Genomic DNA, 25,780 nt, shown 5'->3' with positions numbered 1-25,780 from the left:
TTTACTAAGATGTAAAAAAATACAAGCTTTAGTTTAAATAACTACTAATTTAAATGTTGGTATTTTAATAACATTTAAATCTTTAACCTTCTGTTGGCTAATATTCTATCACTTTTGACTTCTAAGAGTAAATGTTAACATTAAGTAATATCTACTTTGCATGCTTTGCAAATCAAGCGAGAGAGAGAATTTGAATGAAAAAGAGAGAAGGTCGTTAGCTTTTCCCTTAATCAGCTCTCACTGAAATTCTTGATGATTGATGCAGAACTGGATTCAGCTGATACGGGAGAGTCATCAAGCAAGTATGTAGTCAGGCTGACAAGTAAAAACTTGTTAACCTCATTTGGAGGGCAGAACATATTTCACCATTGCACTGAACTGAAGAACCGATCGGCTGTAGGAAATTTATTTGATTGAAGTTTTATTCAGCTTTATTTACTTTTTTACACAATGCCTCATCGCCACTGGAATTGGGATTGTAAAGCAAAGTTCCTCTAACCCAGACGGGGTCGACGCCCCACATGTTGGGTTCACTGCTCGTCAGGTTTCACCTTTTCCTCCTGTCATGTCATGACTTCGTGATCTTTCAGGGATACCTTTGCTTATCGTCTTTGGAAACACATCCGTCTTGTGGATCTCCTCGGTCGTGATCTGGGGTTTTATTTTGCGCAGCTCTTGATCATGCTGCCGTTAACGTTAGTACTGTGTCACATAAATATCATGACATTCATAGAACCCCTTCATTCAGCTGCAGGCAGCTTTGCCGATGGTTCTGGTTGGGTTACGTCACACCAGGACATGGAAAACTGACTTAAACGGACAGTGAGGGAGTTATTTCAGTTCTTGTTGATCATAGTTTTATAGCTGAGGTAAATTTTCCCTCTTTCTCTGAGAATATAAATGACTGACAGATTCATAAGTCCCACATTACATATGAAGGGTCTTTATTTAGATATCTTTATTTACACCATTGCACATACCTTTTCATATTTTATATTGTACAGTTCTGTTTATTGTATATTTCAGTGTTAGTATTAATTTTCTGTGTACTAATTCTGGTTTTTGCACTCTGCATTTCTTTTTTGTGCATTAATCCTGCTTTATGCGCCTTTAGTTGTCCCTTGGGGACAAATGTAGTTTTTTGAATTTGAATTATACTGCATGTTAATTGTTTTCCTGTAACGTCACACACAGCTGTTATTGCTAGTGATTGGCTGTGCTTTAGTGTGTAATTAAGGGAACATGATGTGTACATTAATGAGAAATGAAACCTGGTTGTTGTGATCATGGGGCTGACTTATGGAGGTGGTTTAACTGGATAACCAGACCAACCAGACTCCTTATATTCTCCAAAATGTTTCGGTTACTCACGTTCCCGTCTTGTCCACAGCCAGAGACCGAACGCCTCCTTGATGACAGAGCATCTTGACCAGAGGCTCTTTCTGATTGGGCGACCACAGGGTGACCGTACCGTTGTGGTGACCCAAGTGGATGATGGCATTATGTGGATTTTGGCACATGACGTCCAGGCGACCAGCTTTGGTGCAGATCGCTGCCACTTCCTTCCCCACAGACACATCCAGGTACTGCAGGAAGCCCGTAGCGCTCTGAGGAGCACAATGAGAACAAAACATGTTCACAGACAGCTGTCTGTGTAGGTTCTCAGTCATCCAGGTCATGGTTATCACTGATTTTTAGTAGGTAGTTATGTGATACCGTACGCGCATTCTATTGGCTAACGTCCAGAAGTGCGCTACATTCTGTGAGTTTTGGACTTCGGTGAGACACAAAAGTGCTTTAAACAGTCTATCAGAGTTTGGGAAAAGGTAATACAAATAGAAGGTGGTTTAATATCATTATGGGTAGGATTCATAAATGTTTCTTCTTCTTCTTCTTTTCCTTTCGGCTTTTCCCTTCAGGGGTCGCCACAGCGAATCAATTTCCTCCATCTAGCCCTGTCCTTTGAATCCTCTTCTCTCACACCAACTACCTTCATGTCCTCTTTCACTACATCCATAAACCTCCTCTTTGGTCTTCCTCTAGGCCTCCTGCCTGGCAGTTCAAAACTCAGCATCCTTCTACCAATATATTCCCTATCTCTCCTCTGGACATGTCCAAACCATCTCAGTCTGGCCTCTCTGACTTTATCTCCAAGACCTCTAACATGTGCTGTCCCTCTGATGTACTCATTCCTGATCCTATCCATCCTGGTCACTCCCAGAGAGAACCTCAGCATCTTCATCTCTGCTACCTCCAGCTCTGTCTCCTGTCTTTTCCTCAGTGACACTGTCTCTAGACCAAACAACATCGCTGGTCTCACCACAGTTTTGTACACCTTTCCTTTCATTTTAGCTGAAACTCTTCTATCACACATCACACCTGACACTTTCCTCCACCCGTTCCATCCTGCCTGGACACGCTTCTTCACCTCTTTTCCACACTCTCCATTGCTCTGGACTGTTGAGCCTAAGTACTTAAAATCCTCCACCTTCTTGATCTCTTCTCCCTCTAACCTCACTATTCCACTTGGGTCCCTCTCATTCACACACATGTACTCTGTCTTACTGCGGCTAACCTTCATTCCTCTCCTTTCCAGGACAAACCTCCACTTCTCTAGCTTCTCCTCCACCTGTTCCCTGCTCTCACTGAAGATCACAATGTCATCTGCAAACATCATAGTCCATGGAGATTCCTGTCTAACCTCGTCTGTCAGCCTGTCCATCACCATAGCAACAAGAAGGGGCTCAGAGCTGATCCCTGATGCAGTCCCACCTCCACCTTGAACTCCTCTGTCACACCTACAGCACACCTCACCACTGTCTTACAGTCCTCATACATGTCCTGCACCGCTCTAACATACTTCTCTGCCACTCCAGACTTCCTCATACAATACCACAGTTCCTCTCTGGGCACCCTGTCATAAGCTTTCTCCAGATCTACAAAAACACAATGCAGCTCCCTCTGGCCTTCTCTGTACTTCTCTATCAACATCCTCAAAGCAAATACTGCATCTGTAGTACTCTTTTTTGGCATGAAACCATACTGCTGCTCACAAATGTTCACTTCTGCCCTTAGTCTAGCTTCCACTACTCTCTCCCATAACTTCATTGTATGGCTCATCAGCTTTATTCCTCTGTAGTTGCCACAACTCTGCACATCTCCCTTGTTCTTAAAAATGGGCACCAGCACACTTCTCCTCCATTCCTCAGGCATCTTCTCACTATCTAAGATCCTGTTGAACAACCCAGTCAGAAACTCTACCGCCACCTCTCCTAGACACTTCCATACCTCTACAGGTATATCATCAGGACCGACTGCCTTTCCACTCTTCATCCTCTTCAATGCCCTCCTCACTTCATCCTGACTAATCTTTGCTACATCCTGGTCCACAACAGTAACCTCTTCTAGTCTTTGTTCCCTCTCATTTTCCACGTTCATCAACTCTTCAAAGTACTCTTTCCATCTTCCCATCACACTACTGGCACCTGTCAATAGACTTCCATCCCTATCCTTAATCACCCTAACCTGCTGCACGTCCTTCCCATCTCTGTCTCTCTGTCTTGCCAACCGGTATAGATCAGTCTCTCCCTCCTTACTGTCCAACCTAGCATACAAGTCATCATAAGCTTCTTGTTTGGCCTTTGCTACCTCTACCTTCACCTTACGCTGCATCTCCCTGTACTCCTGTCTACTCTCCTCAGTCCTCTCAGTGTCCCACTTCCTCTTGGCTAACCTCTTTGTCTGTATACACTCCTGTACCTCCTCATTCCACCACCAAGTCTCCTTATCTACTTTCCTTCCAGATGACACACCAAGTACTCTCCTGCCTGTCTCCCTGATCACATTAGCTGTAGTTGTCCAGTCATCTGGAAGCACCTCCTGACCACCCAGAGCCTGTCTTAACTCCTTCCTAAAAGTCATGCAACACTCTTCCTTTTTCAGCTTCCACCATTTCGTCTTCTGCTCTGCCTTTGCCCTCTTCATCTTCCTCACCACCAGAGTCATCCTACACACCACCATCCTATGCTGTTTGGCTACACTCTCACCTACCACTACTTTGCAGTCACTGATCTCTTTCAGGTTACACCGTCTACACCAGATGTAGTCTACCTGTGTGCTCCTACCGCCACTCTTATAGGTCACTCTATGTTCCTGCCTCTTCTGGAAGAAAGTATTCACTACAGCCATTTCCATCCTTTTTGCAAAGTCAACTACCATCTGTCCTTCTGCGTTCCTCTCCTGGATACCAAACCTGCCCATCACCTCCTCATCACCTCTGTTTCCTGCACCAACATGTCCATTGAAGTCTGCTCCAATGACAACTCTCTCACTTCTAGGCATGCTCTGCATCACTTCATCAAAGTCCGACCAGAATTTCTCCTTCTCCTCCAGCTCACATCCTACCTGTGGAGCATACCCGCTAACAACATTGAACATCACACCTTCTATTTCTAGCTTCAGACTCATCACTCTATCTGACACTCTTTTTACCTCCAGGACATTCCTAACAAACTCCTCCTTCAAGATAACTCCTACTCCGTTTCTCTTCCCATCTACACCATGATAGAACAACTTGAACCCTGCTCCTAAACTTCTAGCCTTGCTACCTTTCCACCTGGTCTCCTGGACACACAGTATGTCTACCTTTCTTCTCTGCATCATGTCAACCAACTCTCTACCTTTTCCTGTCATAGTTCCAACATTCAACGTCCCTACTCTCAGTCCTATACTCTTGGTGTTCCTCTTCTCTTTCTTCGTGCGAACGCACTTTCCTCCTCTCCTTCTTCGACCAACAGTAATCCAATTTCCACCGGCGCCCTGTAGGTCAACAGCGCCGATGGCGGTCGTTGTTAACCCGGGCCTCGACCGATCCGGTATGGAAGTCATAGGTTTGATTCGCATATTTGATTTGGCAAAAGTTTTACGCCGGATGCCCTTCCTGACGCAACCCTCTGTATTTATCCGGGCTTGGGACCGGCAATTACTGTAAATAATAAAATAAATAATTTTTCACAACATTGCGCAATTCGCTATTCGCCTGTGGTTCCTGGAATGCATTAACCGCGAGGAATGAGGGCGCACTGTATTCACGTTATCTTAGGCAGTCGATGTTGTGATCATTACTGCTGATCCATTGAATACAACTTGGGTGAAACACGTTACTCCAGACTTATTGAACCTACTGCTGTGGCAAGCAGAAAGTGGTAGGGGAGAAACTGCATTCTCAGGACGTCGTTGAATTTGCGTATGCAGTGAAGCTCTATTCCCTTGGAGTCGTAGACGTACAGCCACTTCTTCTGAGCCACAGCATACATGGCCTCGCTGTGGAGCCACCTACAGGACGGGGAAACACACATAGTCATCACAACTCCTGGCAGGTGAAACATGTGATGTACAATCTATTGTTGGACAACTTACTTTACATCATTCACAGATTCCATCACATTTATCTCACACATTAGATGCTTGGACTGCCAGTTGACACAAGCAATGTGGCCTCGCCTCCCACCAAGCAACAGGTGACTAAAGGGGGAAAAAAAAGAAAAGAAAAAAAAGCATAATGTACCCAAAACTCAAAATTTTAAGTGACAATTTCTCCTTTATGATGCCTTGTTGCTCAGAGATGAACCAGCAGAGAAATGACAGATTATGAAGTGTCATTAAGAACATTCATGTCTGTTTCATTTAATCCAGAGATGCTGTCTGTTATGGTTGTATTGCTCAAACTGAGCTAAGGGTTAATCTGTCTAGGATGCAGCTTGAAAGAACAACATGCAAGCAAGTTTAAGACAGACAAGTATCCATCAGAGTGGAATGCACTACCAACCGTCCAGTCTTGCTGTAATCCACTCGATATGGTCCAAACTGAGGCAGTTTCAGATTAAAGTACTGAGGAGGAAGTGGGAGAAAGAAACAACAAATTAATGAAAGTTTCGCTGTGTTGATTCACAAAATGTAGATTTGAGATAAATTTATTTCTTTAGAATGATCCATGCAAATTTCTGTTGCCATTAGCTTTTCTGCACAGTTGTAAATGAAGATCTTACAAAACTATTGATATCAGTGTTACATTATTAGTAACATTATTATCAGACTGTCAGTGGTTGGAGAGAACTTTTTATAACCAACATGACTGATCCAAATATTAATAATAATTCTAGGTTTTACAAAGGTTCATGAAAAATGGCAAATGTAAAAATTCTTAAAATTCACAGCATGTTTTAATCCTTCAAACTAATCTGCTTCAATCCATATTTGACGATGTTCCGGTTTTCTTTGGGTGAATATGTTTTGGTCTTTCAGCGCAAACACAGACAGATGCAGATACATGGGATTAGCTAAACTGTGGGTTTCCAGTTTGTTTTCAGTTATCCGGGCATTCCAGCATCCACACTGGTGTCCAGACTGTGTACCACCTTTGCTCCTGATGTTATATCCACAGCCTCGGCGATATCTTCCTGCGATATTGTGCATGTGTCTTCATCTTCATCTCCCTCTAGGAACCTGATTTGAGAGGAAAATGTTGCATTGAAACAACAGGCTTAGAGTAACATTTTTTTTCTACACATCATACAGCATGATGGGAAACAGTCGACAAACTTTAGAAGAAATTACCCAGCATCCTCTGGAAGTAGGAGGTCAAATCGGGCAGCCTGTTTCTGGGCCATTTTTGAAGACACTTCTGACTTATGGATCACTTCCCTCAGCTTGTAGTGTCTGTAGTGAGGCTAAGAGGAAGAAGAAGAGAGGAATGAGATGTTGGCGAGTGACCAAAGCTATCGCTGTTTGCTAAGAGAAATTCTAAATTATACACATACAGTATGAGGTAATTACCTTTTTAACTTTCTCTTTCCTCTTGAACTTCTGTATGTTTTCTTTTGGAATAGGAGCAGGCCCAGGGAAAGGGTCAGATTTCTGTAGAAATATAAACAATAATTTTAAAAACTGTAGATTTTTGTTAACATACATTAAAGCAAGTTATTGAATTAGATGCAACACTTCTGTATAAAAAGGCATGCCATTTGGAATCTGTGGTGTTAAATTAACAAAAGCAGAGGAGAAACAAAGTTCAGAAATATACTTACAACTTTCCTGACATCAGACTATCATAGTAATGTTGATTGACTACTTTTGGGAACGTGTTTTAATAATGACAATGAGAGTTGTGATAAAACTATCATCTAACTATGATTTTAAGTAAGATCATATTGATACTAACGAAGAAAAAATAATTAAAGCCACGTGTCTGATTTTGTTTTCTTTCTAGGGAAAGGAGAGCAATGATATTGTAACACCATTTCCCTTTTACACATTTCAATATTCTCAAAGTGAAAGTACGAATAACTCACTTCAACTTTTATTATTAAGTTTGTAATAAGCACATTTTCATGGTTAGACAATCAAATTATATACCATGAAACTGGCAACTGCTGCAAACTAGTGTGGAGTAAAATGTTTGTGCTTTTTAGAAGCTTAAATCGACTGAATTAAAAGGTCAGAACCTCGTGATTAGGTATTGCATCAAAAATATTACGATATTCTTTTGACCCGAAGTATTGCACGATCACAATACTCTCTCTCTCTCACACACACACACACACACACACACACACACACACACACACACACACACACACACACACACACACACACACACACACACACACACACAATTTACCCCTGATATGAACTTCTTTCCATCTGTTTGTTGGTCTTCATGGTTTCTTTTCTTGGCTTTCTGTTTCTTTTTCTGTTCGCCTTGCAGTTGATGCTTCTGATCTCCGTCTTGTCCCACTTTATCATTTTTTCCCTTCTCCTCTCGTTGTTCTTGCCAGTAACGGGCTGCCGACTAAAATACACAAACGACAACAAGTCAGCAATGGTAACTGTAACGAGAGAACAGAGTTTGACTTATCGTAAAACGATACTTGTCCGCTAGCAAAGAGCTAATGCTACTTCCATTAGCCGACAATAAGTAGCACAAATAATCAGTCAATGATGTCAATGTCCGTCCAGATGAGACATAAATCAGCAACAGTTGACAATAAATAATAAAACACCTGCAGTGACTTCATCTTATTATTAGAAGATACCTTTTTCTTTTTCCCCACGTGTGAACCGGTAACCACGGACTCACTAGAAGACGCCATTTTTGTTGTGTACGTTTCTCACTTCCGGTGACGTACGTTAGTTTTCTTCGTGGGAAATTATGTTTCCGGCTTCAATGTTTAACCCTTTCAACACGAAATAAAAATGTTACTTTTTAATGAATTCGATATTATTTCGAGAAATTTTTTTCATTTAAAAAATATATGTTTATTAAGACTAAATAACCCTGTTATGCTGTTTTCAGAAAGAAATTGAGCATAATTTTGAGCTACTTCATAATTTCATTATTCACAAGGACAACCGTACATCTCAATTGAACCAAATGATACTGCTGCTATGGACTCCCTTACCACCTTCCCTTGGGCTTTTCATAAATGGACGAATAACTGTTTATTTAAATTAAAGGAGATCAAAATCATATAAACTGGATTAAATCTGAAATTGAAATGTTTTACGTCACATAGAAAGAGAGATCTTTAAAATGTGGCAAGAATATAAGTATTTATTTAAATTGGAAAACTGCTGAAAGACTTATTGGTCCTCCTTTACAAAATCATAATCGGATAGCATTCTACCAACTTCACTTTTTACCTTCAAGAACACTGTGTTAATAAGCTAACAGTTTAATGGAGGTTTTCTGTCATTCAGAAAATCACAGATGCTGCTTTTATCCACTATAGTTCAAAAGTGTGGAACACATTACCAGGAAATAAAACATTATATCTCTTAATATTTAACTTGCTATCACATTCAGTGAAACTCCTTCTGCACTTTGAACGACATCACTGTGGGTGAAATATTTGCACAAGCTATGAGATTTCTGTGTGAGTTTTTCTGTGGGAAATGGTAAAGGTATTTATACAACAGTGTGAATTGAAGAGCACCTTGTGGAATCAGGGGGGGTTCCTAGGCGTCGTGTTGTTGTGGATTGGTCTGAAAGGGTAAAAAATCTGTATAGATATTACAGCTGTGGAAGAAAACTCTGCAAATCTTCTCTTTATGGTGCATATAATAAAGAAATCTGAGCCATCAGAACAAATATAATTCTTCATAGAATTAGACTGTCAACGTTGAACCAGGAAGAATTTCCCTTCCCCATTTTGTGAAAGATGGAATCAATGAATGTTGTTCTTGCTGTGAGTAAAAAACACTCAATAACTGCTTCTAAAGAAAGAGGGAGGAGTTGGACTCTAATGTTACACATTGATTACAGTGCAGCATTGAAACAGTGACTTGTGAGATTGTGGAGTGATCAGATTGTCTTGAATGTCACAGCGTGAGAAGAGGTAACAAATATGTCTGATGTCTTGATGTTTGAGTTGAACAAAGTGTGTTTTTGTTAAGCTTTGCTAAATCAGGCAGTGTGCTTTAGTGTAAAGTGGAGTTTATTACGTGATAAACATAAGATGCTGAGTTAATCAACACTTCGATACCTTATAGACGTCGTGAGTTAGAATCTGTGATTCCACAATCAAAAATAAAAATCTGACTTCATTGTCTGGAAATGGTTAATCTTTATTATTGCAATCAAACTGTTAGATTTATTACTCTCAAACAGTTAATATGCATCTTGTCTGATGTGATGCAATGTTTTTCTTTAACAGATGGAATTACCTCCTCGACCAGAACTCTTTGATTTTCATGGCGTCTCAATGACCCATTATTTCACCGACACCTGGGAGAGAGTTCAAAACTTTCAGGCCAGACCTGATGACATTCTGATTGCCACGTTTCCTAAAGCAGGTCAGTCCATGTGATCAGTCAGCATGAATGCTTTAGATAAAGATAGGTATTTACCTTACATAAGTACATACAGAGAAAAACAATTACAGTACAGAGACAGATAAATACACAACTGAGGAAAACACACATAAACCTGAACAATTGCGTGCACATCTACACAGACATATGAGGGGTGTGTTGTTGTTTTTTTTAATAATGAAAATGTAAGCAATCAACAGGTCTAATTCCTTTTTAGGTTTATGGTAGGCCCCTAAGCTTAAATATTGAACAGTTGAACAGTCATATTTAATAAAAAAACTGAACAAGACATTACACATTCAATTTTCTGTCCTGGCCACAATGTGGAAGATGAAGATGATGAATAGGATTGGATATGATGAAGATTTCTTATCTAGGCTTCAGGACCAATGAAAAGGGGCGATCACACCAACATGGCCAGAGTCTTACAGACCACTAGCGGTCTGCAAAACACAACCTTAGCACCCCATAGGTTCAGGTTTCACGTGTCATGTTAACATGACTCAGCACATCTCAAACTCAGTGAACAATTTGCTCTGATGTCACTTCCTGTAGTCTTTTGGTCTTTCCTGATGGCGTCATCTGCAGCATTTCCTCCTTCTTTTCTCCACATCTCTTTGAACTCCAAGCAGGAAACAAACCCACAATGCATTTCTGTTCATAGAGACGTCCACTAACATGGAGACTGAAGACAATTTAGGTCAGGTTGAAAGTTAGAGCAGCAATGTAGACTTTAGATTACCTGTCAGGTAACTCTGTCACCACCTGCTGTTAGTTCACATTTATTCATTACTGACGGGGTCATAAGTAATGAATAATGTTGTCCTCCTGTAGGAATTAAATGATGTAGGAACCAATGTTGTCCTCCTGTAGGAATTAAATGATGTAGGAACCAATGTTTTCGGGTTAGGTTTCTGCCTGGAAGCATTAACTGACGCTAATGCTGAACATGTTCTAGTTGAATGTTTTCTACTTGATGTTAACTATTGGTAGATTAACTGAGAAACTTCATGAAATCAAACAGACATAAAACAGAAAGGGGCGTGTCTGTTGATGAGCAGGAAGTGACATCAGCGCGTCATTCAGGTCAGTTCAGTGGATTAGGGCTGAATTTAGCCTCTTCACCCCTGAGGATTCAGCAGAGGAAGAGATGTAAAAGCCAGAGGGGGGAAGATCCCATGGAAGTCGACGCGCACACGCACACGCACACGCACACGCACGCACGCACACACACACACACACACACACACACACACACACACACACACACACACACACAGAGTTTCCTTTCTCTGTTCTCTTTCAGGAACAACATGGGTCTCCTACATCCTTGAACTGCTTCACTTCAGTCAAACAGACCCAGACAGACTGACTTCCATCCCAATACATGAGAGAGTGGCTTTCTTAGAAATCAGTGACCCCTCTATGGAAGCAGGTTTGAACAAATGAACAAACACAAATTTGCATCAAGCATATCATCTAATTCAAATGCTTTTACTTTTAGTTAGATTTCAATGCACTTTATTTCAGAATAATTGAATATGTTAAAGTTTAATTTTTAAGTAGCATTTCTCTTAGAAGACAATATTTACCAAAACTATTAACACACTTCCCTAGATTTGGGTTTAACTTATTCCACCTTTGCATCACCATGCAGGAGTCGACCAGGCAGAAAACCTTCCAACCACTCCACGACTCATAAAAACTCATTTGCCGATTCAGTTGGTGCCAAAATCCTTTTGGGAGCAAAACTGCAAGGTCAGTAGTTTGTGAATTGCATAACATCAAGATACCGAGATAATAGAGGGCAAAGTAGGTCATGGAACAGTACAGAGGCAATATGCAACAAGTGAATTTGAGACAAGTCTGCTTGAAGCTTCCACATCAAATCTGTGTCCAAATATGTTTTGCATATTGTTGTAATTGCAGTGTTTGTTTTTCCCCTTGCAGATTGTCTATGTAGCTCGCAATGCCAAAGATAATGTGGTGTCTTATTTTCACTTTGATTGCATGGACATGGGTCAACCGGACCCTGGAGACTGGAACAGCTACCTCAAGAAATTCATGGAGGGAAATGGTATTTATAAAATACAATAATAATGGAGGTTTAGATCCTGGAACACATGTTTTTACTAAACATTATCAAAGTGTATATTTATTGTTCTTTGCTATAGTGGTGGATGGATCCTGGTACGACCATGTGAACAATTGGTGGAAGAAGAAACAGACGTATTCAAAGCTTCATTATATGTTCTATGAAGACATGATTGAGGTACTAAAAGTTGTTTGTGTTGGTTCCTCTTATTCAACTTTTCCAAAGAACTATTCATGTTGGAAATAATGATGTTCTTGTTTGCAATCAACATTATCACTCCAACCAGCAACATGTTGGCCAAGTACAGGAATTTGTCAGGTGTTATAGATTACTTTGTGAGACACATGGCATTTGTTCACAGGCACACAATCTAAATCTAAAGACATCATTGTGTATGTCATCAATCAGATTTTCAAATCTCAATGCTGACCCGTCAAGACAAACTGCTGGAAAAAGACAAAATCAACTATTTTCTAATCTTCTGAAGAAAGGCAGTCTTGTATGCAGAGCTGTTGTCTCAGACTCCGCCCACATGATGACGGATTTTTTTGAAAACGCAACTTTTTAAAAACGCATCGAAAACGATTCGCGTCCACACGGCAGCGTTTTCAAAAAATCTCCGTCCACACGTAAACGCAGCAGTGCATTTACGAAGACAGCTATAAGCATGCCAAACCATGTGGTGGCAGTATTGAGTCAAATTTTATCCAATAGGAATCCTCCGTGTTTTGTTGTCACAACACACAGGCCCATAAATATGACGTCACAGAGGTTTTCGTCGCTGGCAAGACGTCAGCGTTTTTAAAAAGTTGTGGATACGCCGTCCACACGACAACGCAGACCCAGAGTTTTAAAAAAACCCACCTCGGCCAGCGTTTTTAAAAAGTTGCGTTTTCGTTCTGGATATCTGCGTTGTCGTGTGGACGGAAGGCGTAAACGCAACTAAAAAGTTGCGTTTTAAAAAAATCCGTCATCGTGTGGACGGGGCCTTACATCACCAGGTGTTGTATTTGTTTGTGTTGTGCGGTTGGATGTGGATGTGTGGTCCTCTGAACATTCTCCACTAAACCCACTACACCAGGGAGTGAGGCAACAGCAGCTCCAAGCCAGGCACAATGGAGACTCCCTCTAGTGGTGACTCAGACATGGCCTCAGCTGTCCCTGACATCCATGGATTAAACCAACAGGACCCCCTTTATCCTCTCTTTCCCCCTTTGTTCTGACTCTTTGCCCCGTCACTGCCTCTTGCCGTGAGCAGGTATCTCATGGTCTGGTACTTGGGCATCTCACCAGTGACAGAGAAAATACCCCAAGACTTTCTAACCCACAAAGACCTTCTTTCAAAGACCAAGCGGTTCTGTTTAAATCCATTTCCTGTGGATTTTGGCTCTGGGCTTGAGCCTTGAAAGGACTGTCCACCCTCCAAGAGACCTTCCATTTCCATGGTACAGACCTTTCAACTGGCAAGGACTCAACTGGCACCACCTGTTCATGCTGGGAGCATGTTTGAGTAATGGTGCAAGAGCTACCTGAAGGCTGAGGAAACATCAGCAGTCGATGATATGATTGCACAATGTACATTAATTACATAATTTGCTTTTTGCATGGACTGGTGATAGTTTTGACATTGAGAGACATCTTACAGAAGTTTCATACATATACGTTACATAAATAGGTGGGCAGGGTGGTTTTACTAAGGTATAGATGTAGTTATGTGAGAGAACTCATGTCAGGGCAGCTGATGTGTTTTTTTGTTGTAAAATCAACAATGTCATGTGTCATCGGTGGACAAATCTTCAAAAATATGGATTATGAAGATGGGTGGAGATAAAGTCTCTTCACTCCTAGAATGGTAGTTACAGTTTAACTCATATGGCTAATGTGTTTCCAGGATACTGAACGTGAAATAGACAAACTCTGCTCCTTTCTTGGTTTGTCTCCATCACTTGAAGAAAAGAAACAAATTAGAGGTGAAGTGCATTTCGACAGTATGAAAAAGAACAACATGGCCAACTACTCTTCGTTTCCAACCATGGATTTCACAATTTCTAAATTCATGAGAAAAGGTAAATCAACAAATAAATTAATGCACGTGTTTCACATCAAACAATCAAACATGAAACAAAAGTAAACGTCACCTTTAAACTGACTGATTGTCTTTGCTTCTGAAGGGAAGGTCGGTGACTGGAAGAACCATTTTACTGTGGCCCAGAATGAAGAGTTTGATGAAGACTACAAGAAAAAGATGAAAGACCCCACACTTCAGTTCCGCACTGAAATTTAATCAGAACCGAACAATCAATCAATCAATCAATCAATCAATGAACCAACCAACCAATCAATCAATCAATCAATGAACCAACCAACCAACCAACCAACCAACCAACCAACCAACCAACCAACCAACCAACCAAACAACCAACCAACCAACCAACCAACCAACCAATCTTTTACAGTCGTTTACACAATCGCATAGTCATCGGCAATGAAATTCTTGTTTTACAAGCTGGTTCAACAAATATATTGACTCAAAAAATATGTGATGACATGAAGGCCTAACATCTATATAAACAGAATATACACAAAGCAAAATAAAGCAAAAAAAATAAAAAGAACGATGTGTAATTTATTGGCATTGGAGGCGCAGGGTTAGGGTTAGGGTTAGGGTCAGGGTTTTGCTGATGTTCAGAATGAGATCAGGGTCATGGCGCCAAAATACTAGGACTCATGATGTACATAGAACACATGTACCATATATAACACATAGACGACCTATAATAAAGCCTAATGCAAACCAAACAACCATTCATTTCTTAAGGCATTTTTTAATGTTAATTCTACCATAAATAAAAAAAAAATTGAGGGCAATAAAATCTTTCTGCACACAAAGTCTTTAAAGATAGATAGACAGACAGACAGATCACTTTATAGATAGATGACTTCTTGTAAGAACACTCGAGCAGCTAATAACACTTCTTTATGACAGCAGTGATTCATATTTAGTCAATATGACCGGGAAGACTCTAAAGTTTAGGGTTAGGGTTCTTCAACAGCTGGTGTCTTGAGTGTTTCATCAATGGTATGTGGTTGGCCCTGTTTGCAATGAAAAAAGCAACTTTGTACGATACTGTGAGAATCAGTATGATGATGGGTGAGAACGGGCAGACCAGGTTTTTCATTGAATCTGGCTTTCTTCCCCTTGAATTCAGTGAAAGTTGTGTTCTTGTATTGCCCATCTCCATGCAGCTTAAGGAAGTGTTCTCTTAGTTTTGTTGGTGCTAAACTGTAGTTGCTCAATTTGAATCGACTATTGGCTACACCAAATGTCCTGCAGCACAGATTGGCCAAGTAATGTAGTGTGATTACCTGCAGCCAATGATGGCCAAACAGGGTGTGTCATCACGAGTCGGGTGAACATAAACCTAATCCCAACTTGCTAAATGTGAGGCTGCTCAATGCTTGCTACTACAAAAAGCATTCTACATCCTCTGAAAGAAAGTTGTGTTATCCATGTTTGTGTGAACTGTAGTTTTCTTAAAATATGCCTTTAGTATGAACTAAAACACATTCAGATTGTGGATCCCATCTCAGCTGGCATTGGGTGGGAGGAGGGGTATGTCCTGGACACATTGCCAGCTTATCACAGGGCCACATGAAAGACAAACAAGCAAACGAGTCACATTCATGGCTATGGGCAACTTAGAGTCACTAATGCAACTACGTTGCATAATTCTGGTCATGGAAGAAAGCCAGAGAACCCACAAAGACATGGAGAGAACATGCAAACTCCACACAGGATTATCAGGCTGAATGTGAACCAAGAAATGACGTTATTGCTGGGAATCAAATGCAATAAACAACTGAGCTGAATCAAATTCCACAGGGAGAGGGAGGAGCTGGAGTTCAACATTCTTTCACTGAGTTCAAGTGAAGCATTAAAACAGTGGCTTCTGAGACTGTTAAGTATTCAGCTTGGATGTCACAGCGTGAGAAGAGGTAAGAAATATGTCTGATGTCTTGATGTTTGATTTGGCCAAGGTGTGTCTCTTTGTTAATCTTTACTATACCATGCAGTGTGCTTTAGTGTGGAGTGGAGTTTATTGCTTGATAAATGTGAAATGTTGAGTTAATGAACACTTTGATAAATTAAAGGCAAGTAAGACTTAGAAATTACGGTTCATTGATCAAGAAAAATCTGACTTCTTTAAACGGTAAAACTTTACTAAACAATCAAACTTTTTTTTAACAGATGGAATTTCCTCCTCGACCAGAAATCTTCGATTTTCATGGCGTCTCAATGACCCAATATTTCACCAGAAACTGGGAAAAAGTTCAAAACTTTAAGGCCAGACCAGATGACATTCTGATTGCAACGTATCCTAAAGCAGGTCAGTCTATGTGATCAGTCAGTGTGAAGGCTTTACAGTGGGTGAAGGACATGGATGTGTGGATTCAGTACATAGATGTGTTCTCCTTTCTCTGTCTTTTAGGAACAACATGGGTCTCCTACATTCTTGACCTGCTGTACTTTGGTCAGACATCCCCAGAGAGACTGACATCCATCCCAATCTATGACAGAGTGCCTTTTATGGAGATCGCACACCCACCTATGATTTCAGGTTCAGAAAATGAAAATAAACTCAACTTATTTTCACAAACATACACCACAAACACATTCTATCCTATCCATGTCACATCCTGTACTCCCCACCTGTCCCTCCTCACCTGTTGGTCAGCCATTCACTCATCAGAACTTGCTGCTGCAGGTGCCTCAGATCAACCCTCCATTCACACTGCTCCCCAATGGACTCCCTGCCAGATAGGTCTTTGTCACTGATGCAAGACTTTCCAGTTTTGTGTGATTGCCATCCTAGTTGTGTCTCTGCCTGTTTACGGATCTCCATTTTGCTACCATCCCAAACTTCTACACTTCCTTCAATGATCAGGAGCGTTGGCTGTACCGTACTGGATACTGTCTGTATTCTATGACAAACACTTCGCTTGAGTTCACGGTCACTCTACAAGACCTGAAGGAAGCCTCAGAGCAGGATCCAGTTATGCTTCTACATTTGTCAGGGATGTCCAAGGGACCTGCCAGCAGAGCTGTTAGCCTTCTCAGAAGTCAAGCAGGAGCTCACAGAGATACAGGTCTTGCTCACATTTGATAGCAGGTACTCCCAGCATTCTCAAGATGAAGACTGCGTCTCTAGTCCATCTTACTCTCATGAAACAGAACTGACTTTCTGTAATTTCTGAAAGTATTGGTCTTCTGATTCGCTGTTGAACAATTTTTAGCAGTGCTTTGAGTAAATGCGACTGTAGGCTACTGGTCCCGTGGTTTGCAGTCCTTGGATCTTGGACAGGGTCATGAAAATGGACTTAAACATGTCTTTTGGTCACTTTCCAGCTTCATAAATGTCAAAAATTTGGTTCCATATCACGTTCCTTCATTGTCTAATGCTTTTCCCATCTCTGTGCGTACACCATCTGGGCCACTGGACTTTTCTTTCTCCAATTTGGTTAATGTCCATCTTATCTTTGACTTGAGGATGGAGGCACTGGTTTCAGCGTACTCTGGGTTAATTTAGTTAATTTCTTCCTGTTGCTGATCGTTGCAAAACAGGTCTGTGATGTACTCTTCCCATCAAGCAGACATATCTTTTGACTCATGGAGGATATGATCATCGTTAGATTTAGTATATTCAGAGGTGGGAGACGATTGTATTCCTACGATCTCCTTGATCTTCTTAAACATCTCCTTTGGATTAAGTGATAGACTTTCAATAGCCAGTTGTCTTTTGCCTTCTTACACTTTTTCTGAAATTTATTGTCGATCATTTTGTATTGCACTGGGTTTGGATTTAAGATCCTTCGTTCCCTCAGCAGGTCTTTTAGCTCCGGGTCGAACCTTTGTTTTGAAGATTCCTTCGTTTCATTGACATATTGAATTATTACAGTAGACGTTAACAGTATTATGCTGTTTGAAATCATTACATTACCACATATTAGCAGACCAAAGAGTATTTAAGGATTTCAGATAAAAAGGATTTCCTTTCCTCATCTTTATCTTTCCATAAAGGAGTTGAACTGGCAGAGAATCTTTCCACCTCTCCAAGAATCATTAAAACTCATTTTCCAGTTCAGTTCATACCAAAGTCCTTTTGGGAGCAAAACTGTAAGGTTAGTAGTTTGTGTGTTATTAACATAATCACAAAATGTAAAGTCCATTCAACAACACTCAAGAGTCCATTTATAGACTGAAAAGCTCTTGAAATATTAATGTTCTTTCTCCCATAGATAGTCTACCTTGCTCGCAATGCTAAAGACAACGTGGTGTCTTATTTTCACTTTGATCGCATGGTCATGATTGAGCCTGACCCTGGAGACTGGAACAGCTACCTCAAGAGATTCATGGAGGGGAAGGGTAAATATGAAATATAATCATTACAGAGCTTTTCACAATGCAACAAAGGTCACCAAAAATGTATGAATGGAAAAGGTAAATATCAGTGTTTTGGTGGAACAGAGACGTGTGGATGAGACACACACACTGATGAACAGTCTCATTGGGTTTAACTGTGTTTCTTCAGTGGTGTTTGGATCCTGGTACGACCATGTGAACGGCTGGTGGAAGAAAAAACAGACTTATTCAAACCTCCATTACATGTTCTATGAAGATATGACTGAGGTACACACCAACAGGTTATTTTACGATGTTTAATTTATTGTATTTGTGGGCTTTTTGTATTCAGGCAATAACAAAGTGGGCCTGCCATGAAGGGTTCATGGCAGGCCCACTTTGTATTTTCCAACTATGGAATTAGCAGCTGGGTGGAGACAAAGTCTCTTCACTCCTAGAATGGTAGTTACAGTGTAACTCATATGGCTAATGTGTTTCCAGGATACTGAAGGTGAAATAGACAAACTCTGCTCCTTTCTTGGTTTGTCTCCATCAGTTGAAGAAAAGAAACAAATTAGAGGTGAAGTGCATTTCGACAGTATGAAAAAGAACAACATGGTCAACTACTCTTTGTTTCCTGCCATGGAGTTCAAAATTTCTAAATTCATGAGAAAAGGTAAACTGACAAATATATTTTTGCACGTTTCACATTAAACAATCAAACATGAAACAGAAGTAAACGTCAGCTTTAAACGGACTGATTGTCTTTGCTACTAAAGGGAAAATTGGTGACTGGAAGAACCATTTTACTGTGGCCCAGAATGAAGAGTTTGATGAAGACTACAAGAACAAGATGAAAGACCCCACACTTCAGTTCCGCACTGAAATCTAGCGAGGATTTAACAAGCTGTATGTGTGGAGATGAACCTGTGACTGCATATGTAGCATTTCTGTCAAATAGCAGAAGTGTGGTTCGCGTTTCATTGATATTTTTGATCAAACTAAGGCAATTAAATATGCTACGTGAATGAATGAATGAATGAATGAATGAATGAATGAATGAATGAATGAATGAATGAATGAATGAATGAATGAATGAACAAACTAGTCAGTCACCCAGCCAGCCGACAGACTAGATCAACTGACCAAATGATCGATTGATCAGTCACTGGATCAATCAATCAATTCTTTAAAGTCATTTACACAATCTCAGTCCCTGACAAGGAAATCCTTGTTTTGACAGCTCTCTCAGTTGAAGCTTAGAAAGTAGTGATTGACAAATTATATTAGGTGATGAGATAGAGGAATACAATTTCTATTAACAGAATATACACAAAAGTAGAATAGAGCAAAATAAAATAAAACTAAAGGAACTCAGCAATTTGGTGGCATTGTATGTGCAGAACAAGGATGAAGGTGTTTCTCAACCTGCTGGTGTGGACCCAGATGCTGCAGTCCGTCATCCACATGGCAGCAGGGAGAAGAGCTTGTTGCTATGGTAACGTGGGTCTTTGATAATCCCAGTTGCCTTCTTCAAATGTTGCCAGGTGTAAAGGTCTTCTATGGAGACGAGCACCATCCTGGTGATATGCTGAGCAGATGTATCCTATCAGCATAGAGATTTGTGGATGAGGATGTTGCACCTACCAGGGCTCATGATGCACATAAAATACATGTACTGCATTGACGACATAAAATAAAGCCCAATTTAAATCCAACAACCATTCATTTCTGAAGGCAGTTGTTGTGTTATTTCTACCTTAAACAGGGAATGTATTTGGAAACTTCTGAACAAAATTTGTGGGGACCCTTTTCTACGCATAGACAAGTCTTACATCTTTCAGATTTCTCATGAACAATGGCAGTTTCAATTTTCATTTGTGATAAGATCAATGCGATGAATCAAAATGTATCTAAAAGATTGTCAATGATGCGTACTTTGCATTTTTCAATAAAACTAATAATATGTAAAGGAGCTCTCTTTACTATGAAGGACATTAGATAAGAAGTCTTGAGCAGCTAAAGACATTTCTGATGGTAGTGGATGATATTTTAGTTGACACAACTTGGGGGGACAAGTGGGCCCTTGATAACTGTGAGGCTGTAGTGGGTAGATAACAGGACACCTGATAATTGTGAGACTGTTCATTGCTCACTACTACAAAAAACATGACACAGCCTCTGAAAGAGTCATGTCAGCACAGTTATGGGCACTCCTGTAGTTCTCTGAAAATATGGCATATATACTACTCACAATGAGTGAGGGATATTTTGAGAGACTTAGTGGGTGTCATACATACGGTGTTTGTTTCACTTCAGCGATAGGGAGGCAACTGTATTGGGGTGATAACACACCTCATTTCCACTGACACCAAGACACAGCCATGAACGTTTGCACTGAGCACAAGATCATGTGACCTGGACAATGCAACAGCGGTCCACCGTCCTGTTCACTGGTAAGTGTCGGGTCACCACTGTTGCAGGAGGTGAAACAGTCTGGGCAGGCATCACCGGCCAGCGCAAAACAGATTTGGTTATTGTAGATGACTCAGTCACTGCCCGTTGTTCCCTTAAGACATCACCGAACCCATCATCATCCCCCAATTCCGCCAACACACCCCCAACTTTCTGTTCATGGATAATAATGCTCCACCACATCGTGCCAGAATTGTCACAGCTTGACTTCAGGAAGTCAGAGTCCCTCCTACGATATCGTACCCCACCCCCTGGGCGAACTTTGTGGAAGAGTGGAAGGCATTGCCTCAGAACAACATCACGAGGCTAGTGAGGAGCATGAGACTTCACTGTCAAGCTACCATTGCGGTAAATGGTGAAAACACCTACTGCTGACATTGTCAATTTTTGTTATTCGTGGGCTATCCTTATTATTGTCTAAATTTTTGGGGTAATAAATATTAAACTAATGAAAATTGTGTTTCTTCTCATTCATTATTAGTAATATCAAAGGAAACTTTTACTTATTTCATTAAAATTCAGACCAAATAGGAAAAGCACTAATGTAAATAACACTGTCCCTAACTTATTGTGAAGAACGTGAACACATTGACACTGTGGGACCCATCACAACTGACATTGGGTGGGATGTAGGGTATACCCTGGACACACTGCCTGCTTATCACAGGGCCACAAACAACCAAACAGTCACATTCATGGCTATGGACAATTCAGATTCACCAAGTCAACTACATAGTGTGTTTCTGTTCCTGGAAAGAAGCCAGAGAACCCACAAAGACATGGACAGAACATGCAAACTCTGCACAGGATCGTCCACGGTGAATGTTAACCAAGGAATGAGGTTCTTGCTGTGAACCAAAAGTAAACAACTGACGTCAATCAAACTCCATAGGGAGAGGGAGGAACTGAACCTTAACATATTTTCCATTGAGTTTAGTTTAACATTAAAACAGAGACTTCTGAGCCTGTGAAGTATTCAGTTTGGATGTCACAGCATGAGAAGAGGTAAGAAATACTTCTGATGTCTTGATGTTTAATTTGGTCAAGGCATGTCTCTTCATTAAGATTTACTAAATCATGCAGTGTGCTTTAGTGTGGAGTGGAGTTTATTGATTGATAAATTGGAATGTTGAGTTAATGAACACTTTGATATCTTATTGACCACCAAGAGTTACTATTTGTGGTTCATTAATCAATAAAAAATCTGAGTTCACTCTCTGTGAATAGTTAATGTTTTCTATGCAATCAAAGTGTCAGCTTTATTTCTTTCACACGGTGTTTATGCATTTAATTTTTTGTGATGTGTTTTCTTCAACAGATGGAATTTCCTCCTCGACAAGAACTCTTTGATTTTCATGGCGTCTCAATGACCCAATATGTCACCAGCACTTGGGAGAGAGTTCAAACCTTTAAGGCCAGACCAGATGACATTCTGATTGTAACGTATCCCAAAGCAGGTCAGTCCATGTGATCAGTCAGTGTGAAGGCTTTACAGTGGGTGAAGGACATGGATGTGTGGATTCAGTACATAGATGTGTTCTCCTTTCTCTGTCTTTTAGGAACAACATGGGTCTCCTACATTCTTGACCTGCTGTACTTTGGTCAGACATCCCCAGAGAGACTGACATCCATCCCAATCTATGACAGGGTGCCTTTCTTGGAGTTTTCACACCTGCCAATGCATTCAGGTTCCATCAATGAAAATATACCCACCATATTTGCATGGTGCATCACAAACACACTTTTTCTTATCTATGTCCCATCCTGTACTCTCCACCTGCCCCTCCTCACCTGTTTGTCAGCCACTCACTCATCAGATTGTAAGGGTTGGTTTTCTCCATCTTTACCTTTTCATAAAGGAGTTGAACAGGCAGAGAATCTTTCCATCTCTCCAAGAATTATTAAAACTCATCTTCCAGTCCAGTTCATACCAAAGTCCTTTTGGGAGCAAAACTGTAAGGTCAGTAGTTTTAGTGTTATTTGCATGATTTCTATGTATTCACAAACTGTGAAGTCCGTTCAACGACACTCAAGAGTCAATTTCTAGATTGACAATGCTTGAAATATTTACGTTCTTTCTTCTATAGATTTTCTATGTAGCCCGTAACGCCAAAGACAACGTGGTGTCTTATTTTCACTTTGATCGCATGCTCATGATCCAGCCTGACCCTGGAGACTGGAACAGCTACCTCAAGAGATTCATGGAGGGGAAGGGTAAATATGAAATATAATCATAATAGAGCTTTATCTCATCACTGGATGATTTAATATATTTTCTTTCCTTAGTGTTGTTTGGATCCTGGTATGACCACGTGAACGGCTGGTGGAAGAAAAAGCAGACTTATTCAAACCTCCACTACATGTTCTATGAAGATATGACTGAGGTACACACCAACAGGTTATCTCATATTGTATCACATACTTTCTCTATTTGTTGTATTCAGGCAACATTTGTAATTCTGTCTTGTTGGGAATATCCATCCATACATCCATCTTCCTCCTCTTATCCGGGGTCGGGTCGCGGGGCAGCAGCTTAAGCAGGGTAGCCCAGACTTCCCTCTCCCTAGCCACTTCGTCCAGCTCCTCCGGGAGATCCCAAGGCGTTCCCAGGCCAGCCAGGAGACATAGTCTCTCCAGCGTGTCCTGGGTCGTCCCCGGGGCCTCCTCCCGGCGTCCAGGAGGCATCCTGACCAGATGCCCGAGCCACCTCATCTGGCTCCTCTTGATGCGGAGGAGCAGCGGCTCAACTCTGAGTCCCTCCCGGATGACTGAACTTCTCACCCTATCTCTAAGGGAGAGCCCGAACACCCTGTGGAGGAAACTCATTTCGGCCGCATGTATCCGGGATCTCATTCTTTCGGTCACGACCCACAGCTCGTGACCATAGGTGAGAACGTACGTAGATCGACCGGTAAATCGAGAGCTTTGCCTTTCGGCTCAGCTCCTTCTTCACCACGACAGACCGATACAGTCTCCGCATCACTGCAGACGCTGCACCGATTCGCCTGTCGATCTCCTGCTCCATCGTACCCTCACTCGTGAACGAGACCCCAAAATACTTGAACTCCTCCACTTGGGGCAGGATCTCATCCCCAACCTGGAGAGGGCACTCCACCCTTTTCTGACTGTTGGGAATAATGAAATTATATCGTTCCATGGTACTTTTAGGATGGTACACTTTCTGATTCTTTCTCAGTTTGTCTCTCTCACTTGAGGACAAAAAAAAATTATCGGTGAAGTTTGACATTATGAAAAACAGTCAATAGCAATAATGTGTAACCTCATACAACCAGGAGAGTCCCTGCTCTCCTATTTTTGAAAGAGGAATCTGGACTGATATATCTGGACTGAGAAACATTGAATAAGTAGCTGGGTGGAGAGACAGCCAATAGTTACAGTGTAACTCATATGGCTAATGTGTTTCCAGGATACTGAAGGTGAAATAGACAAACTCTGCTCCTTTCTTGGTTTGTCTCCATCAGTTGAAGAAAAGAAACAAATTAGAGGTGAAGTGCATTTTGACAGTATGAAAAAGAACAACATGGCCAACTACTCTTCGTTTCCAACCATGGATTTCAAAATATCTAAATTCATGAGAAAAGGTAAAGTGACAAAAGAATTACTGCAAGTGTTTCACATTAGACAATCAAACATGAAACAAAAGTAAATGTCACCTTTAAACTGACTGATTGTCTTTGGTTCTGAAGGAAAGGTTGGTGACTGGAAGAACCATTTTACTGTGGCCCAGAATGAAGAGTTTGATGAAGACTACAAGAACAAGATGAAAGACCCCACACTTCAGTTCCGCACTGAAATTTAATCAGTTATTTACTCAATCACTTGTTGAGGATGTTGCACCTGCCATAACAGGCACTAATGTACATATAGAAGCTGCAGACTATTGTGGAGTCCAGATAGAGTTTCCACACCCAGCAGAGGAAGCAGAACCATAGTGTGGATGATTTGGTAATAGAGTCTGTGAGGTGATTACATGTCAGGTGCTCACTGATACATACTGCATGGAACCTGAAGCTGATGGCTCTCCATTGCAGTTGTTTTGCCCTCAAACAGTCCCTTGCTTTTGCTGACGCTCAGAATGAAACCCAACGCAAATCAAACAACCATTTATTCCATTTATAAAGGCATTTCTTACCGTAGGACGATGGTAACCAACTCTCCCCACAAGTTGCTTGTGGGGAGGGTTTGCTTAAGGGCACCTCAGCAATGCTAAGGAGGTAAACTACTCCTTGATGGTCTTGAACTGGTCCACCTCTGGTCCACGAGCCAAGACCTAGTGGACTGAGCTACTAAACCAGCCCCAAATTGAGGGGAATAACCCTTTTCTGTGCATAGACAAATTGTTACGTTTTTCACTTTACTCAAGAACAATGACAGCATGAAGAAATATGTTGTTTTTGTATTTTCATCAGTATGCATGACACAGAAATCAATGGGAGGAATCAAAATCCAATCCTCCAAAAGGTTGTCAATCATATGTACTTCGTATTTGCAATAAAACTAATGAAAAAAGGAAAAATGTTCTCTTTATAGCAAAGGACATCAGGTAACTTCTTGTAAGAATATAATAAGACTTTTGATGAAAAACTTTGCCAAAGAAATATGGAAGAAGGGTGATGGGCTGTGGTGACCCCTAATGGAGCAATCTGAAAGGAAGTTGTGGGCAGACAACCTCTGAAAGGCATGCCACAACAGTTGTGGGGACTCCTGCTCTCTGAAAATATGGTAGAGAACTAGAACACAGTCAGTCACAGGAACATGGAGTATGCCCTAGACACACAGGGCCAAATGAAAGACAAACAACCAAACACAGTCACATTCATGGCTATGGGCAGTTTAGAATCATCAAGTCAACTACATTGCATGTTTCTGGTCGTGGAAGACAATATTCAAACTCCAAACAGGATCGTCCACGGTGAATG

At 41.0% G+C, this 25,780-nt stretch overlaps 3 protein-coding genes across 8 annotated transcripts; all 3 read left to right on the top strand.

Annotated features, from left to right (window-relative positions):
• The first annotated feature begins 359 nt into the window (after nt 1–359).
• Nucleotides 360–14,557, top strand: LOC137604879 (cytosolic sulfotransferase 3-like). Of its 4 annotated transcripts, none has more exons than XM_068329095.1 (9): nt 360–396; nt 1,391–1,583; nt 9,714–9,852; nt 11,177–11,305; nt 11,528–11,628; nt 11,821–11,947; nt 12,045–12,142; nt 13,857–14,031; nt 14,137–14,557. In XM_068329095.1, the coding sequence occupies exons 2-9, from the start codon at nt 1,413–1,415 to the stop codon at nt 14,247–14,249; spliced, it is 1,053 nt and encodes a 350-aa protein (XP_068185196.1). In that variant the 5' UTR covers nt 360–396; nt 1,391–1,412; the 3' UTR covers nt 14,250–14,557. The 4 variants fall into 4 exon arrangements, with proteins under 4 accessions (XP_068185196.1, XP_068185186.1, XP_068185205.1 ...); XM_068329085.1 differs by lacking the exon at nt 360–396 and adding an exon at nt 407–544; XM_068329104.1 differs by lacking the exons at nt 360–396; nt 1,391–1,583 and adding an exon at nt 9,133–9,245.
• A 1,135-nt stretch (nt 14,558–15,692) lies between these two features.
• On the top strand, nt 15,693–21,271 carry LOC137614039 (cytosolic sulfotransferase 1-like). Its single transcript, XM_068343490.1, has 8 exons — nt 15,693–15,961; nt 16,215–16,353; nt 16,456–16,584; nt 18,045–18,145; nt 18,263–18,389; nt 18,556–18,653; nt 18,867–19,041; nt 19,145–21,271. Exons 2-8 carry the CDS (start codon nt 16,215–16,217, stop codon nt 19,255–19,257), a joined length of 882 nt encoding a protein of 293 aa, XP_068199591.1. The 5' UTR covers nt 15,693–15,961; the 3' UTR covers nt 19,258–21,271.
• A 260-nt stretch (nt 21,272–21,531) lies between these two features.
• Nucleotides 21,532–25,774, top strand: LOC137614020 (cytosolic sulfotransferase 1-like). 3 transcript variants are annotated; one of them, XM_068343442.1, is made up of 7 exons: nt 21,532–21,845; nt 22,159–22,297; nt 22,400–22,800; nt 22,928–23,054; nt 23,127–23,224; nt 24,268–24,442; nt 24,548–25,774. In XM_068343442.1, the coding sequence occupies exons 2-7, from the start codon at nt 22,159–22,161 to the stop codon at nt 24,658–24,660; spliced, it is 1,053 nt and encodes a 350-aa protein (XP_068199543.1). In that variant the 5' UTR covers nt 21,532–21,845; the 3' UTR covers nt 24,661–25,774. The 3 variants fall into 3 exon arrangements, with proteins under 3 accessions (XP_068199543.1, XP_068199552.1, XP_068199533.1); XM_068343451.1 differs by lacking the exon at nt 21,532–21,845 and having other exon boundaries at nt 21,862–22,297; nt 22,400–22,528; nt 22,700–22,800; nt 24,548–25,384; XM_068343432.1 differs by lacking the exon at nt 21,532–21,845 and having other exon boundaries at nt 21,862–22,297.
• Nucleotides 25,775–25,780: the final 6 nt, after the last annotated feature.

This window comes from Antennarius striatus, chromosome 2 (assembly GCF_040054535.1).
Source record: "Antennarius striatus isolate MH-2024 chromosome 2, ASM4005453v1, whole genome shotgun sequence".
Taxonomy (NCBI): domain Eukaryota; kingdom Metazoa; phylum Chordata; class Actinopteri; order Lophiiformes; family Antennariidae; genus Antennarius; species Antennarius striatus.
Note: the sequence above shows the minus strand (reverse complement) of the source record. Positions and strands in the feature narration are given on the sequence as shown.